We start from the raw sequence: 14,392 nt of genomic DNA on the forward strand, positions 1-14,392 counted from the left end.
CCTCCTGGTGTGAAACTTGTCCAGAGATAATAACCCATCAGTTACATAATAGATTTTAGAATACAACATACTGTCAGGTTGACAATGTAGCTTATCAGCCTCACTAATTCACAGCATCACAGCTAGAATTATTATGTTTTTGTTGTTCTCATGTTTTCATATCATGCATTTTTCACTTGCGTTTTAAAAAGTTGCTCTTTGCAGGCTTTTGTATGTCATTTAGCTACCTGCATTATTTGTTTGCTGAAAATCTGAATAAACCTATATTTTAAAAATATATATAAATGTAGGGTAAGTCAGCCGGGTATAGGACTTACATGTCATAAAATAAAATGACGTGTTGTATAGTGATAAATATGTACTGTTTATGTTGTTGTTATTTATACCTACCTGTAAATACAATAATGATACTTGCTTTTGGATTTTGGGAGATGACATTGAAGTTGCATCCCTTAAGTGAAAGCAGCCACCTCTGTGGACATGGCTAAAACTGCAACAACTTTTTTTAAAAAAAAAATTGGTCATATATATTCTCTGGGTCTTTACTTTAATTTACTTTTGCATGGTGGAAAATCTTCTGGTCTTGGATTGACATTTATTTGGTTACTTATTTATTTTTGCACACAGATATAGCAAAAGTGAGAATCTCTTACCACATACTAGCATTTCCCATGATTTTTAATGCATAGCACTCACTTCTAGTCAGCACCCTCACTAATGAAATCCAGAGCGCAGAGATTCTGACACCTATCATACTTGCAAAAATAGAACAAGCCTTGCATTTATACATATCAATGCTATACCTTGGATTGCCAAGTTATATCTTTGAAATCCACTTACTCCTTTGAATACACTTACTCAGCATGAAGGAAAGAAGCCATGGCTTGCTTATCCCACCTGTTCAGATTTTTTTTTTTATGCCCTCCCCTACATTCAGCATTGTATATCAGCAACATAGTAGGCAGGATAAACTGCAGAACTGAAACACCCTTTTCCGGGAATTTAAAGATTCTGTACAAATCCTGAGATTGTGATGCGTCAGGTCTACTTTGTTCCATTTCTGTTCATATACAACCTGATGATGCTTTACGACACTGAAAAGCAATGGAATTTTATGTGTTAGCTTTCATTTTCTCATATTAGTTTGATATGAAGTGTGTGTAGGTATGTCAGTAATTCATTGTCAAGGACATTGTTTCATTGTTCATTAAAATCAGAAATGTTCAGTCAGCACTGATTTTCTTCTTTCAAAAATATAGTCAAACTGCTGTGATATTTTTCCGCTGCAAATGCCGTATTTTTCGCCCTATAGGACGCACTTTTTCCCCTCCATAAATGAAGGGGAAATCTGGGTGCGTCCTATGGGGCGAATGCAGGCTTTCGCTGAAGCCTGGAGAGCAAGAGGGGTCGGTGCGCACCAACCCCTCTCGCTCTCCAGGCTTCAGGAAGCTATCCGCAAGCCTCGCGTGCCTGGCGGGATGTCCTGCGAGCTCGCAAGGCTTGCGGGGCAGCAGCCTGCACCCAAAAGCTGGGGACAGCGGGGAGGCGCAGCGCCGCCACCCCGCTATTCCCTGATCTGGGGGGGGGGAGAAGCTTGCTCCTCTCCCCCCGCCAGCCCCACAAGCTCGGGGGATAGGGGAATGGTGGAGCGCTGCCACCCCGCTATTCCCTGACCTGATCTGGAGGCTGGCGGGGGAGAAGCAAGCTTCCTTCTCCCCCCGCGCCAGCCCCACAAGCTCGCGGGATAGGGGGTGGCAGAGCGCCGCCACCCCGCTATTCCCCGACCTGATCTGGAGGCTGGGGGGGAGAGAAGCAAGCCTGCTTCTCCCCCCCCGCCAGCCCCACAAGCTCGGGGGATAGGGGGATGGCGGAGCGCCGCCACCCCGCTATTCCCTGACCTGATCGGGAGGCTGGCGGGGGGGGAGAAGCAAGCTTGCTCCTCCCCCCCCGCCAGCCCCACAAGCTTAGGGGATAGGGGGATGGCGGAGCCCCGCCACCCCGCTATTCCCCGACCTGATCTGGAGGCTGGGGGGGGAAGAGAAGCAAGCTTGCTTCTCTCCCCCCCGCCAGCCCCACAAGCTCGGGGGATAGGGGGATGGCGGAGCCCCGCCACCCCGCTATTCCCTGACCTGATCTGGAGGCTGGCGGGGGGAGAAGCAAGCCTGCTTCTCCCCCCCGCCAGCCCCACAAGCTCGGGGATAGGGGGATGGCGGAGCCCCGCCACCCCGCTATTCCCTGACCTGATCTGGAGGCTGGCGGGGGGAGAAGCAAGCCTGCTTCTCCCCCCGCCAGCCCCACAAGCTCGCCGGATAGCGGGGCAAGCTGTCCCTGAAGGCAGGAGAGGGAGACGGAGCGCTCCGTCTCCCTCTTCTAGCTTGGGGATGGCTGCGCAAACCTGGGGGGGAAATAAAAAATTTTCCCTTGATTTCCCCCCAAAAAAACTAGGTGCGTCCTATGGGCCGGTGCGTCCTATAGAGCGAAAAATACGGTATTCTCTAGTGACTAGATTTTCAGTGCCATTCCATTATTTATATACCAGTTTGGGTGAGGTCAAAAGGGTTTAAAATGAGAGACTACAGGACCTCTTAAGGGCTACACTTGCATGGTTCTCACAAGATTGTTATGGTTACACATATTATCCATATTTTTAATTGTACACATGCAGCACTTGCCTGTGAAATAAAACATATACAGTGGTACCTCGGGTTACATACGCTTCAGGTTACAGACTTCGCTAACCCAGAAATAGTGCTTCAGGTTAAGAACTTTGCTTCAGGATGAGAACAGAAATTGTGCTCCAGCGGTGCGGCAGCAGCAGGAGGCCCCATTAGCTAAAGTGGTGCTTCAGGTTAAGAACAGTTTCAGGTTAAGTACGGACCTCCGGAACGAATCAAGTACTTAACCCGAGGTACCACTGTATTACATTTAAAGCACAGGCTGCCCTTTTGTTCTTGATGTAGTGTTTGCACTAGTCTTTAAGTGACATATCCAGTAGGGAAGAATAGACAGTCAGTTTCTAGTCAGTGTCAATTTCACAAGTGTTCATTCATAAATTCATTTTGCCCTGTCTCCATCCTCTGACTGGGGGGGGGGGGAATCCATACCAAAAATTGTATATAAATATTTAACTATGCATTTAATTACATACTTTACCATAAGCATCCTTAGGTTCCAGACACTTGTTCTAGAGTCCAAAACAAAAAATAATAATAATTCTACCCCTCGCTTTCCATTGTTTGAAACAGCTTACACAAATTACCGTATTTTTTGCACCATAACACTCACTTTTTTCCTCCTAAAAAGTAAGGGGAAATGTCTGTGCGTGTTATGAAGGGAATGCCTACGGGTGGCATGCCTACGGATTTTCCTCCTCTAAAAACTACGTGCGTGTTATGGTCGGGTGCGTGTTATAGAGTGAAAAATACGGTAATTAGCAATTGAATCTCAAAATCCAGAACATGTTGACAAAGGTAATATGCCAAATAATAGCAAATCTAATCTACAGAATAAATAATTTAATACCAAAATTGAAATTCCAAAATATTGGCATAAAAGCTATGCCTTGCCATTCATCCTGATCACTTGAGTTACCTAATGCCAATGTTTATAAGAAGTATTGCAAAGCATTTCTTACCTAATCAAAAATAGGTATATTTTTCTAATGCAAACCTTATCCAATAGCCCATTCTATAACCTGAGAGTTACTTCTGATAAGGTCCTGCTTCTCTCTTTTACAGTAGTGATTCTAGTTTGTTCCATAACCCGCTTGACGCAGAAACATTTGCTTGGGTCCAAGAAAAGGGGAGACTTGTGATGAGACAAAAGTCTGTAGAGCTATATTTCTTCATATGCCTACTCCAGCTGCATAGATTCGAGAGCTATCTTGGTGACATTGTCATCATCCCCAGCAGACGAGGTCATGCCATCTAGAAATAAGAGGGTCACATCGCCAGTCTCCTGGCAGCAGTGTTGTTGGATATACCAGGTTGGTATGGGAAAGTCAGGTGGTGTGGGCTATATTGGTTCCACCAGTGCACACATGTCAACTTCACCAATGCCCTGCCCTGCCCTGCCCTGCCCTGCCCTGCCCCACCAATGATGCCCCACCAAGCTCCAAAATATAGCGGGAAGAGCCAGTGGAGTTATGACACTCCTTGAAGATAGGTCAAAACTTTGCAGTCTTTTTTCTGAAGAGACTCTACTGAAGATGTTAATGATGCCAAGACGGTTGTGGACCAAAGTGAAGGCTAACCAAGGGCATCATGATAACAGGAATTCTGTCCTCTCTTTTCACATTGGAATTGGGAAGATTCCTGTTGGTGCCCTGTGTGCTACTTTTTGACTTGAGTGGCATGACTACCCAATTGCTTCATTTGCAAAGTTGTGCTGTGCTGGCCAAAATCAGTATGTGAGGCTCCACATCTATTCCAAAAAGCTCCCTTTTAAACAAGAAAGAAAGAAAGAAAGAAAGAAAGAAAGAAAGAAAGGTGCTTTTCTAATACAGTTGTACCTTGGAAGTCAAACAGAATCCTTTCCGGAAATCCGTTCGACTTCCAAAACGTTCAAAAACCAGATCACTCCTGCAGCCAATCAGAAGCCGTGGAAGCCCTGTCAGATGTTCAGGTTCCAAAAGAACGTTCGCAAACCAAAACAATCACTTCCGGGATTGTGGCGTTTGGGAGCCAAAATGTCCAAGTTCCAGGGCATTCGACAACCAAGGTACGACTGTATTACAGAAGTCTCTAGAGCTGTAAGGGGCAGTGCCAAGTCACAAAGTGGGCACAATTATCATACCATTTTCTGAACAAGTCACTTGGGGATTGGGTTCCCTAGGTAAAAAGTCCATGATTTGCCTTTTCTCTTACCAGTGCCTGGCAAGAATTATTGGGGCTAAATGGACCTAGCTGACTGACTAGATTTTGACATTGGACCAACAGAAAGCTACCCCTGTGCTAAGCTGAAACACCAGCCTTCTTGTTAGGGGTTGGCTTTCTCACATTTTAAAGAAAACAAATAGCGGCTAGAAGGTTTTCTGACTACATTTGTCCAGAAAGCTATATAAAGTTGTAAAGGGAAACTTGGATACACTTGGATATTACACTGAAGTTCAGAGTAGTGTTTTGAAATCTCTCTTTTAATGAATTTTCTGGGTAAGGATTTCAGTGGCTTTTTCACAATACATAAAATACATTTCTGTTTTTGGCTACTTTTAGCACAAACATATCATGTAAGAAATGGTTTCTAACTTATCCTTGCACTGATGGATAAGTGGCTTTCATTTAATGTGGGTGATATTTATTTTGTAAGGTTTCCAGTTGGTGGTCTGAGCTATACTGCCTTTGGCTGGATTTACAAGCTGTTCCTGGTTCTTTAGAAGATGTTGTTTCCAGCTAATTTGATTTTACTATCCTACTTCTGTACTCTCTCATTCTGTTCATTTTTTTTTTAAACTCAACAACTTGTTTTTCCATTCTGGTTCTCTACTAAGAGGCTTGTAGTGAATTTTCTCGGTTTTGTGCTTTCAAAGAGATAGACACAGAACACATAATGCTAAACTACTCTAGCATTTGTGTATGTGTGTGTGTATACAGTTGTACCTCGGGTTAAGTACTTAATTCGTTCCGGAGGTCCGTTCTTAACCTGAAACTGTTCTTAACCTGAAGCACCACTTTAGCTAATGGGGCCTCCTGCTGCCGCCACGCCGCCGGAGCATGATTTCTGTTCTTATCCTGAAGCAAAGTTCTTAACCCGAGGTAATATTTCTGGGTTAGCGGAGTCTATAACCTGAAGCATATGTAACCTGAGGTACCACTTTATCAGCAAGTTTTATGAAAAGGGAAAATATGTCATTCTAGAAGTAGAGCCCTGAGTCCTGTGACAATTTTGGAGGGTATGCCTTTTCAGCCTAAGGACCACATGCCAGTAATTGAAGGGGCCAGAGGCAAAAGTAGGTGGGGCAATGAGTGTAAATGTTACCTTTATACAATAAACTAGTTTCTCCACAAACTGACACATCCGTCTTTAACTTCCATTTAGCCAAACTGAAAGGCATTATCAACAGCTAAACAACAAATTCCACTAAGGCCAAAATATTATTATTATTATTATTATTATTATTATTATTATTTGTCAGAGCTGCTTCAAGATCCTAGCTCACAGAGGATCACGCTAGCCAGCGGTTACTTAGTAAAAGTCTTTATTGAATTACAGTTTCCATTCTCAAGCTGCTGCGTGCAGCTCTACGTCTTATGGGTTAGACCGGCGAAGCTCCGTCTGAGTCTCCGCCCCCTGTACACCAGCTAAGTACCCTAGCCTTACTCCACCTTTTCCGCCTGACCGTTCTTCTCTGGGTCCCTCTGCCCCCCGTGGTCTCTTCCTTTCTGGACGCTTCTGACGCTGACCCCCCGGACCCTTCTGTCTCCTTGCGTCGGGCTTTAGGACCTGGCTCCCTTTCCGGGCTGCTTACTGTTCCACCTTCCTGTGTATTTGAACTTGGCGCGCGCGCCCAACCTTCCACTTGCCGCCTGACCGTTTCCTCGCTCCCCGATGGAGGTGTGGCCACTCCTGACTCATGCCCTCCCTCCTGCTGCGAGCTGCCAGAGCTCGGTACCTGGTGCCCTTCCTCTCCACTACGTTCTGTTGGTGATGCTGGCCCCGATTTCCAACTGCTGCTCTCTGAGCCCCCTCTGGACCCTTCTTCCTGGGGTGTCCCCCTAAGCTCCCCCCTTGCTCTGGCCACTGGTGCTCCTTCCTGTGAATCTTCTGATTCACTGGAAAGACTCGGAGATCTCGGGTCGTCGTCATCACTCATCTTTTCTTCTGCCTCCTCCCCTTCGCTCTCTGTTTCCTCCCTTGCCCTCGCCTCTGCTCCTGAACCCCTGACATTATTATTATTATTATTATTATTATTATTATTATTATTATATCTCCCATCTGACTGGGTTTCCCTAAGGAAGCGTGTAAAGCAGGGCAGTGAGGAGGCATGGCTTGTGGAGAGGATATTTGGCCTGGGGAGAATCCTGAAGGCCAGGTGGAGAGGCTTAAAGGGCCACACCCCTGTGCTATATGATGCTTTAGTATTATATGAGCAAATCTAGGCAAGCCTTGGGCTCATGTGCTCTCCCTTTTTCTCCCACAGCATGGCTGTGAGGAGTTTGAAGCATTCCCTTCTGTTTTTGATTAACTGCAGCTTGTCATTATGTCCAAATAGACAAATTGTAGTTAACGTTGACTGTAGTTTGTACAAGCAAACCAACTTGAAACCAAGTTGCAGAAACAGAAGCTAAACAAGAAAGCTTGAAACCAAGTAGCAAAAACATTTGAATTTTTCACAACCGCACCAGAAGACGGAATGGGAGACTGCATGAGGTCAAGACTCACAGTCTTGCTCCTGTCACACAAAATTGTGACATCCAAACATGGCCTTAAGCCAGTTTTCTGTTATCCGATTCCTTAAAGATTTCAAACTTAATTATAGTTAATATTAGAAAGCTCACACCACAGCAAAGTCATTATCATAAAAGTCTTCTGGTTTTTCTAAATAAATCAGATTTTATTTCATCAAATATGATATCTTGAGACAAAATAACTCTTTAAAAAGGTAATTGAATAATTGTTTACATGTATAAAGTAATTACGAGTTCTTGATTCATAATTTTGTTTAGTTGCTAATACTTGCAGCGGCATTAAATAGAAAAGCTTTTCAAAATGCTGCTAGATTAATTTGCTGCATACAAACAATATTACCAATATGATATTCACAATTAACATGCTACCTAAGTATGAGTAAGAAACTTTTATGGCAGTTTCTCTCATTCAAAATTTAGATCGAAATAGGGATTGTAGCACACATTTTGAATTGCAGATTTCTGCTTGTTAAGGAGGTTTCTGTCTCCCCCCTTCTTTTCTTTTCTTTTCTTTTTTTTTTTTTGCACCCTCCCCTGGAATTTCTTAGTTGATCTGCAAATGACAACTCTGTAAATGCACTTACATTTTTAGCAGAAAGATGGCAAGGAGTTTAAGACGTAAAACTCCATGCCATACTGTGTGCTGTCTCAGACTTTCCCATAATATAACACTCCTGCTTGGTAAGGGTGACTGCGTAGGAGTTTGTAGAAAACCTATGTGACGCTTGTAAAGTGTAGGATCATTGCTGAGTCTACCCATTCCGGAAAGCCATGGCTTGACATGCTGCCTCAGTGCATTTGTGCTCGATGTGGACACAACAGAAGGTGTATGGTATTCTATGTGGGAGCTGGTTTAAAACTCCCTTCCTCGATTGCCTTAGCAAAGAAGCCAAAAGCAGCACAAAAGTGCTTAAATTAGGAAATCAGATTTTTTAAAAACATATCTTTAGGCACCCAGTAAAGACATTCCTCTGCTCCCAAGCTTTTGGCTAATTAAACAATCTATGGCCTTTTAAACTTTGTGTGTGTGTGGAGTGGGGAGGTATATTGTTATATATTTTTGTGTTTTCGTATTGTAAACCACCCTTAATCCTCTGATGAAGGGCAGTATAGAAATGATGGTGATGATAGCAATAATACTGTAGTCTTTTAAGATGTAGATAACGTAAGGTTTGCTACATCTTTATTAAGTTTGAGGTCAAACCACACATTAACGGTATTGTGCACAGCTCTATGCAGGGCCGTCTTACCCATAGGCACAAGGGGTACAGGGCACCCGGGCTCTCAGGGGCGCCAGGCCAAGAGTCCAAGGCCCGAGAGTTGAGTCCGGGGAAGAGCCTGCCCGCTGGTCAGAGCGCTGCGGCAGGCTCTTCTGCTGCGGGCAGCGCTGCGACACGAGTTCGGGGGCGACCGAGCCAGCGAGACACTGAGGCAGGCTGGCGGCTCTGCCCTCCTGCGCATCTGGGACTGGGCAACCTGGAGGGGGTGCTAGGCAGATCTTTGCACCCTGCACCGCATATATTTAAGACAGCCCTGGCTCTACGCAGTCTTTTTACTTAAAAGTAAATGGAAGGGGGATTTGATTAGAATGGGACCGCCACCCAGAGAGGGGGATTTGATTCTTCCCCCACATACTGCAATGCTGAAAAATGTGGCTGCAGGATCATTGGGAGTAATGGGAGCTTTCTTCTTTCGCTGTTTGGTATGCAGGTCCTTTTTTGTGTGTGCATCAGATTAAACCTTATCTCTTCATTCAGTAGTCTTGATACAACTTGGTTGGTTTCTGAACAGATAATTGTGAAGGCTGGATAGAGTTGCCATATTTCACAAAGTAAAAACCAGGACACCCCAAAAGTTGTTGAGCTTTTTTAATTTATTTAGAAAAACGCCAAAAAAACATGATTTTTCAGTTGACGTGCCTAAGATCCAGGACAAAGTGCTGCCTTTCAGAAATCCCCCCACAGACGTCAATTCCGCCTTTGAAATCCCGGTAATGTCCAGGAAAATCCAGACGTATGGCAGCCCTAAGGATGGAAGGCAGGCCTTTTATCTTTTTATTTTCAAAGGACATGTACCATGAATACCCTCCTCTCTAACAATATTTATAATTAACTCCAGGAGATACTGAGCCAGATCAACATGGATCACAGTTAAATATAGACTATCTTGTTCGTATCATGAGTATTTGACAGGGTTGACAATTTATTCATTTTCTTCACTGACATTGTCCTTTATATGCTATAAAAATGTTAAGAAATCTGTCATGTTTACCTTGAGACATATATATATAATCTACATAATACCCTTTATGCATCTCTAGAAACATAATTTGAAAACATTTTTTCCTCCTAACTCAAATAGAACTGCCTTACCCAGAAAAACCCCCAAAATACATTTTTTTCCTTCCCCAAACCTGCCCACCCCTGTACAAAATTAGGTTAATGTTGGGCAAATGGCATTTCTTGGTCTCATTGTCATCAAGTTGTTTAGGCTGTTACCTAAGGAATACAGTGGTGCCCCGCAAGACGAATGCCTCGCAAGACGAAAAACTCGCTAGACGAAAGGGTTTTCCGTTTTTGCGTTGCTTCGCTAGACGAATTTCCCTATGGGCTTGCTTCGCAAGACGAAAACGTCTTGCGCTTTTTAAAAAAAGCCGCTTGAAGAGGCGCAGTTGCGACGGACCGTGCTTCACAAGACGAAAAACATCGCAAGACGAAAAGACTCGCGGAGCGAATTATTTTCGTCTTGCGAGGCACCACTGTATGTGAGAATAAGCAAAGAATCACAAATTGGGAAAGAGCTGTTCTAGACAGTATTTCCTCTTGAGTGTGTAAGGGCAAATATTCAACTGAGCCTTTGTATCTTGGTGCTTAAAACATTTTTTTTTAATGTACACTGTGTATTTCTGGACTTCAAAAAGTTCTGGTAGCCAACAGAAATAAGCCATGAATATTTTTTTTCTGAACAAGAGGTTTGCTTAACACTGTTTGTGGTACCACAGTGCCCAGATTCAGGAAGGGCAATCTGCACGCCACAATTACATTTCTGTAGGCTTACCATCTGCATCCAGCTTGCACACCGTAAATAAGAGAGACACGCTGACTGCGTCAACAGCACCTGTCCCCTAATATAGGAATAGAGGATTGAATCAAAGTAACTCTTTCCCATCCGGAAGATTACATCTTTTGCCAGTCAGAATCTCTGTCAGGGCCATTGTATATAAAAATGCTCAAACCTGAATAAATGTTAAGATGCTATCCCCCAAAATGAGCCAATAAGGAGCAAGAAGAGAAGTACCATTAACTGTCCTGGACACTAATTTGTATTTATTTCTTATTTCTGCAGGCATTTCCTATTCAAAACAGGAACAGGGACAACACCACTGTTCAGTACTGCGACACCGGGTTACACCATGGCATCCGGCTCGGTTTATTCACCTCCGACACGGCCACTACCTAGGAACACCTTATCAAGAAGTGCTTTTAAATTTAAAAAGTCTTCAAAGTACTGTAGCTGGAAATGTACAGCACTCTGTGCTGTAGGGGTCTCTGTGCTACTGGCAATACTACTATCTTACTTTATAGGTAAGTTTGCTTTTTATGATTATTGTCATTATAAATCTATGTATCTTGGTTTCTGGTTATATATGGACACTGGCAAACTGCATAATATACAGCTGTCTTTTTATCCACAAGTGCTGGTAACAATAGAGGCGATGAAAGCAATTAAATTAAAAGTCCTTCAGATGGAATAGAAAATATCTGTGTTTTGTAACCATTTCCCTTCAAAATGGCAAGTGAAATGTCATTTTAAAAAATTGAACTATAATTTAGAAATTCACTACCTTTCCTTTTTAGGAAGGATAAGGCCATAATTCAGCCATCATTTCTCTATTAAAAAGCGGAGTGCGCTTAAGAAGTGAGCAAACTCATGCGGGGGGGGGGGATTTGTTTCTGAGAAGAAGCTTAAGTATTTTTACATATGTGAAAATATGTGTACATAATGATAAACAGATAAATTTATAATTCAATAATGTAGAATTTTGCGGTTCTAAGTTGCCATGTTCTGAATAATGATTTCCTTTTACTAAAATACTCAACTATTGACAGTGTGTATTCTAAAGCTTCAGTGGAACTATGTATTTTTTTAAAAAACCCATGATGCATACTTAGTTGTAAAAACTAATACAAAGCTAAAACCCCTCATGAAATTAAAATGTTGGTAGACTCTATGTTGAAACAAACTAGTTAAGTTTCAGTCCATGCCACAGCATTGTGCTGAATAAAATCTTTGAAGTGGATCCCTGTTGAATCAGAAGCCACGGTGAATAATGCAAAAAATAGGCCGCTGAGTAATGTAAGATTTTCACCTTCCCTGCTGATGGAATATGGCTGCCTTGAGAAGATTGCAAGTTTTCCTGTTGCCCAGGAAAGCCAAAGGAGTTTTATAGGAATTATGTTGGCAGTTTTGGCTGTATATTGCTATTTGAGTCCTCAGTGGATTTTCTTTGTCCTCTTTGATGCATACATTGCGATTTTCTGTGATCAATGTATGGGCCATGTTTAAGCAGCATAGTCCATAGATGGTGGATGGTGTAGTTACATTAATCAGTTTATGTTTTTATTTAGATTTATAGCCCGCTCTGCTCCCACTTTCCCTGCCCCTGCAAAGTGTCAAAGCAAATTACATATATTACGTATATGTCTTGAAACATTTAGAACAGCCAAGCCTGCATCCCTGAGCAGTTATGCAGATTTAAGTATCACTGATGTCAAGCATATGATGATTTTAATCATGTGTAGGCTGGATTGCAACCCAAAATATTAAGTAGACGAAAATATAAACATGCAATTAATAGCCCTTTTTACAAATTTAATTCTGTTAAATCAAATGTATTTTTATCCTTACCAAGGCATTAATTTTAGATTTTGTGTTAACTAAATGAATGGTTTTCTTTAACCTAGAGGGGTCTAAAAGTTGTCAACTATAGTGTTGATAATAAATACTGCTGCAGAACTGACCTTATTTTTCCACTTCTTAAATTTTGAAGCAAACAGTGTTGACCCTTGGTGGGCAGATAACCCATCAATGGCCCTTTACCTGCATTTATGATACTCTTGCTGACCCTTCTAATGCTTGAAGAAGGGGACGGTGCCATTTTGGACAAGGTGCTGTTTGTACCTTAGAGGAGCCCTCTTGGGTTGGACCATCTTGTAAGTCCCATTGACTCATCTCTTTGCACGGCTGCTAAAGGCAACTTTTCAGTGACAACTTTAAGGCTGTGTACATTAAACCCGCCATTAAAAATTGTCTGTACAGTAGCGGGGTGCATCTAAATAACATTAAATCTTTGTATTGTTTTTATCGTTTTTTTCATGTTTGTCATCCTGGGCTCCTTTGGGAGGAAGGATGAAGCTATACAATAAAAAAAACCCTATATAAAACGTTGAAATTAGCTAAATATAATGGAATTGGTATTCAGGAGGACTGGGCTGCTTAGTTTCTTGTTGCTGTCAAATGAGCCTTGCCAACTCAGAGAACAACTAATGATGCTCCTGCAGATGATTTCAGTGATCAAGCTGGGGTATATTATTGTAAGTTGATGTTATCATTTAAAAACAGGCCCATTTATGGCAGGTAGAAAGCAGCTACGGGTTTTGTTTTGATATTTTTTACATTTTCTTGCATGGTACACTGTTTAAAAGGTGCTGCAAAACACAAAATTGTCATGAAAAATACGTAGGGATCATTCCATATAATGGGGGACATCATAAGGGATAAAACAAGCCCCAGGATACATGCAAAGCCACCATTCAATTATGGATGTTGCCCAGTGAGACAGAACCAATGAAGAATGAGGACTTGTGATATCAGGAAATAAAATGCTAAATAGAGAATGACACAATTACAATGGCTTGCAGTGCTTCCACACAGATGAAAAATGATTTGAGATATTAATGTGCTGAACCATGTATTAGAATACCCGTACTTGTGCCATATACCTACTTAGGTGTTGAGAATATTTTTTAAAATATATATATATAATTCCTCAAACTGAGAGCCATACAGCATTTTATATAATTTGATTCTGTTGAGAATGGATATAGCTATGCTATATTCATCACAAATAACTAGTTCATCTGCCTGCTGAAATAAACAATTCACAGGGATTGCCTTCTCTATGTATTCAACAGGGAGCTCTTTATGTACTGGTGATATTACTGATATTTCAGCTAACTCAGCAACCTAAATGTAAAACCTGGCACTCAGGGACACACTTTGAAGGTTTTGGGGTCCATAAAGCAGTTAATGGATTAAATTCACTTGTATATGGAGCTTTCCCATCTCTTCGGATGTAATATGAAATTCTCACTTAATAGGCCATGCAAGTATAATTCACGATGAGTTACTTAATATGAAATTGAAATGGTTTCCCATTTTATTTACCTGTTTCATAACAACGTGCTTTAAACAAAGTAGTGAGATGAGAAATTATTGGCTGTAGAAATATTAGCTGTAGTAGGAAGTCACTTTTGAAGAGCCAGTTTGTAGCTGTTTCTAATGTTACACAAAACCATTACCCCAACTGAGACAAGTTGCAACCTGTACTGAAAAATGTGCTAATATATATTGATAATGAAAGGTTGGAAAACCTATTAAAATTCTGTATTGTGGTGTCGTAAATGGGACAAATTCTGATTGAGGCACATAAAGCACTTTCTCACAGAAGATTCATAAATGGGCTTTGTAGTAGAACTGATACAGTCATGCCGTCTAGCATAGATATACAGTGGTGCCTTGCAAGACGAAAAGAATCCGTTCCGTGATTCTCTTCGTCTAGCGGTTTTTTCGTCTTGCGAAGCAAGCCTATTGACGGATTAGAGGATTAGCGCTATTAGCGGCTTTTAGCGGCTTATCAGCTTATCGGATCAGCTGATAAGCGGCCTAGCGGCTTAGAAAAAGGGGGGGAGGGGAAAAAACCCGCA

The 14,392-nt window shown here is 42.1% G+C and overlaps 1 protein-coding gene across 12 annotated transcripts in view; it reads left to right on the forward strand.

Moving 5' to 3' along the window:
- TENM3 (teneurin transmembrane protein 3) overlaps positions 1 to 14,392 on the forward strand; it is a 1,324,874-nt gene that overhangs the window by 1,190,882 nt on the left and 119,600 nt on the right. For all 12 annotated transcript variants that reach the window (XM_082237150.1, XM_082237146.1, XM_082237151.1 and 9 more), the window contains one exon: positions 10,752 to 10,990. In XM_082237150.1, the coding sequence (XP_082093276.1) occupies positions 10,752 to 10,990 (239 nt within the window). The remainder of the gene's footprint in view (positions 1 to 10,751; positions 10,991 to 14,392) is intronic.

The sequence above is a fragment of the Podarcis vaucheri genome, assembly GCF_965113315.1.
Source record: "Podarcis vaucheri genome assembly, chromosome: 9".
NCBI lineage: Eukaryota > Metazoa > Chordata > Lepidosauria > Squamata > Lacertidae > Podarcis > Podarcis vaucheri.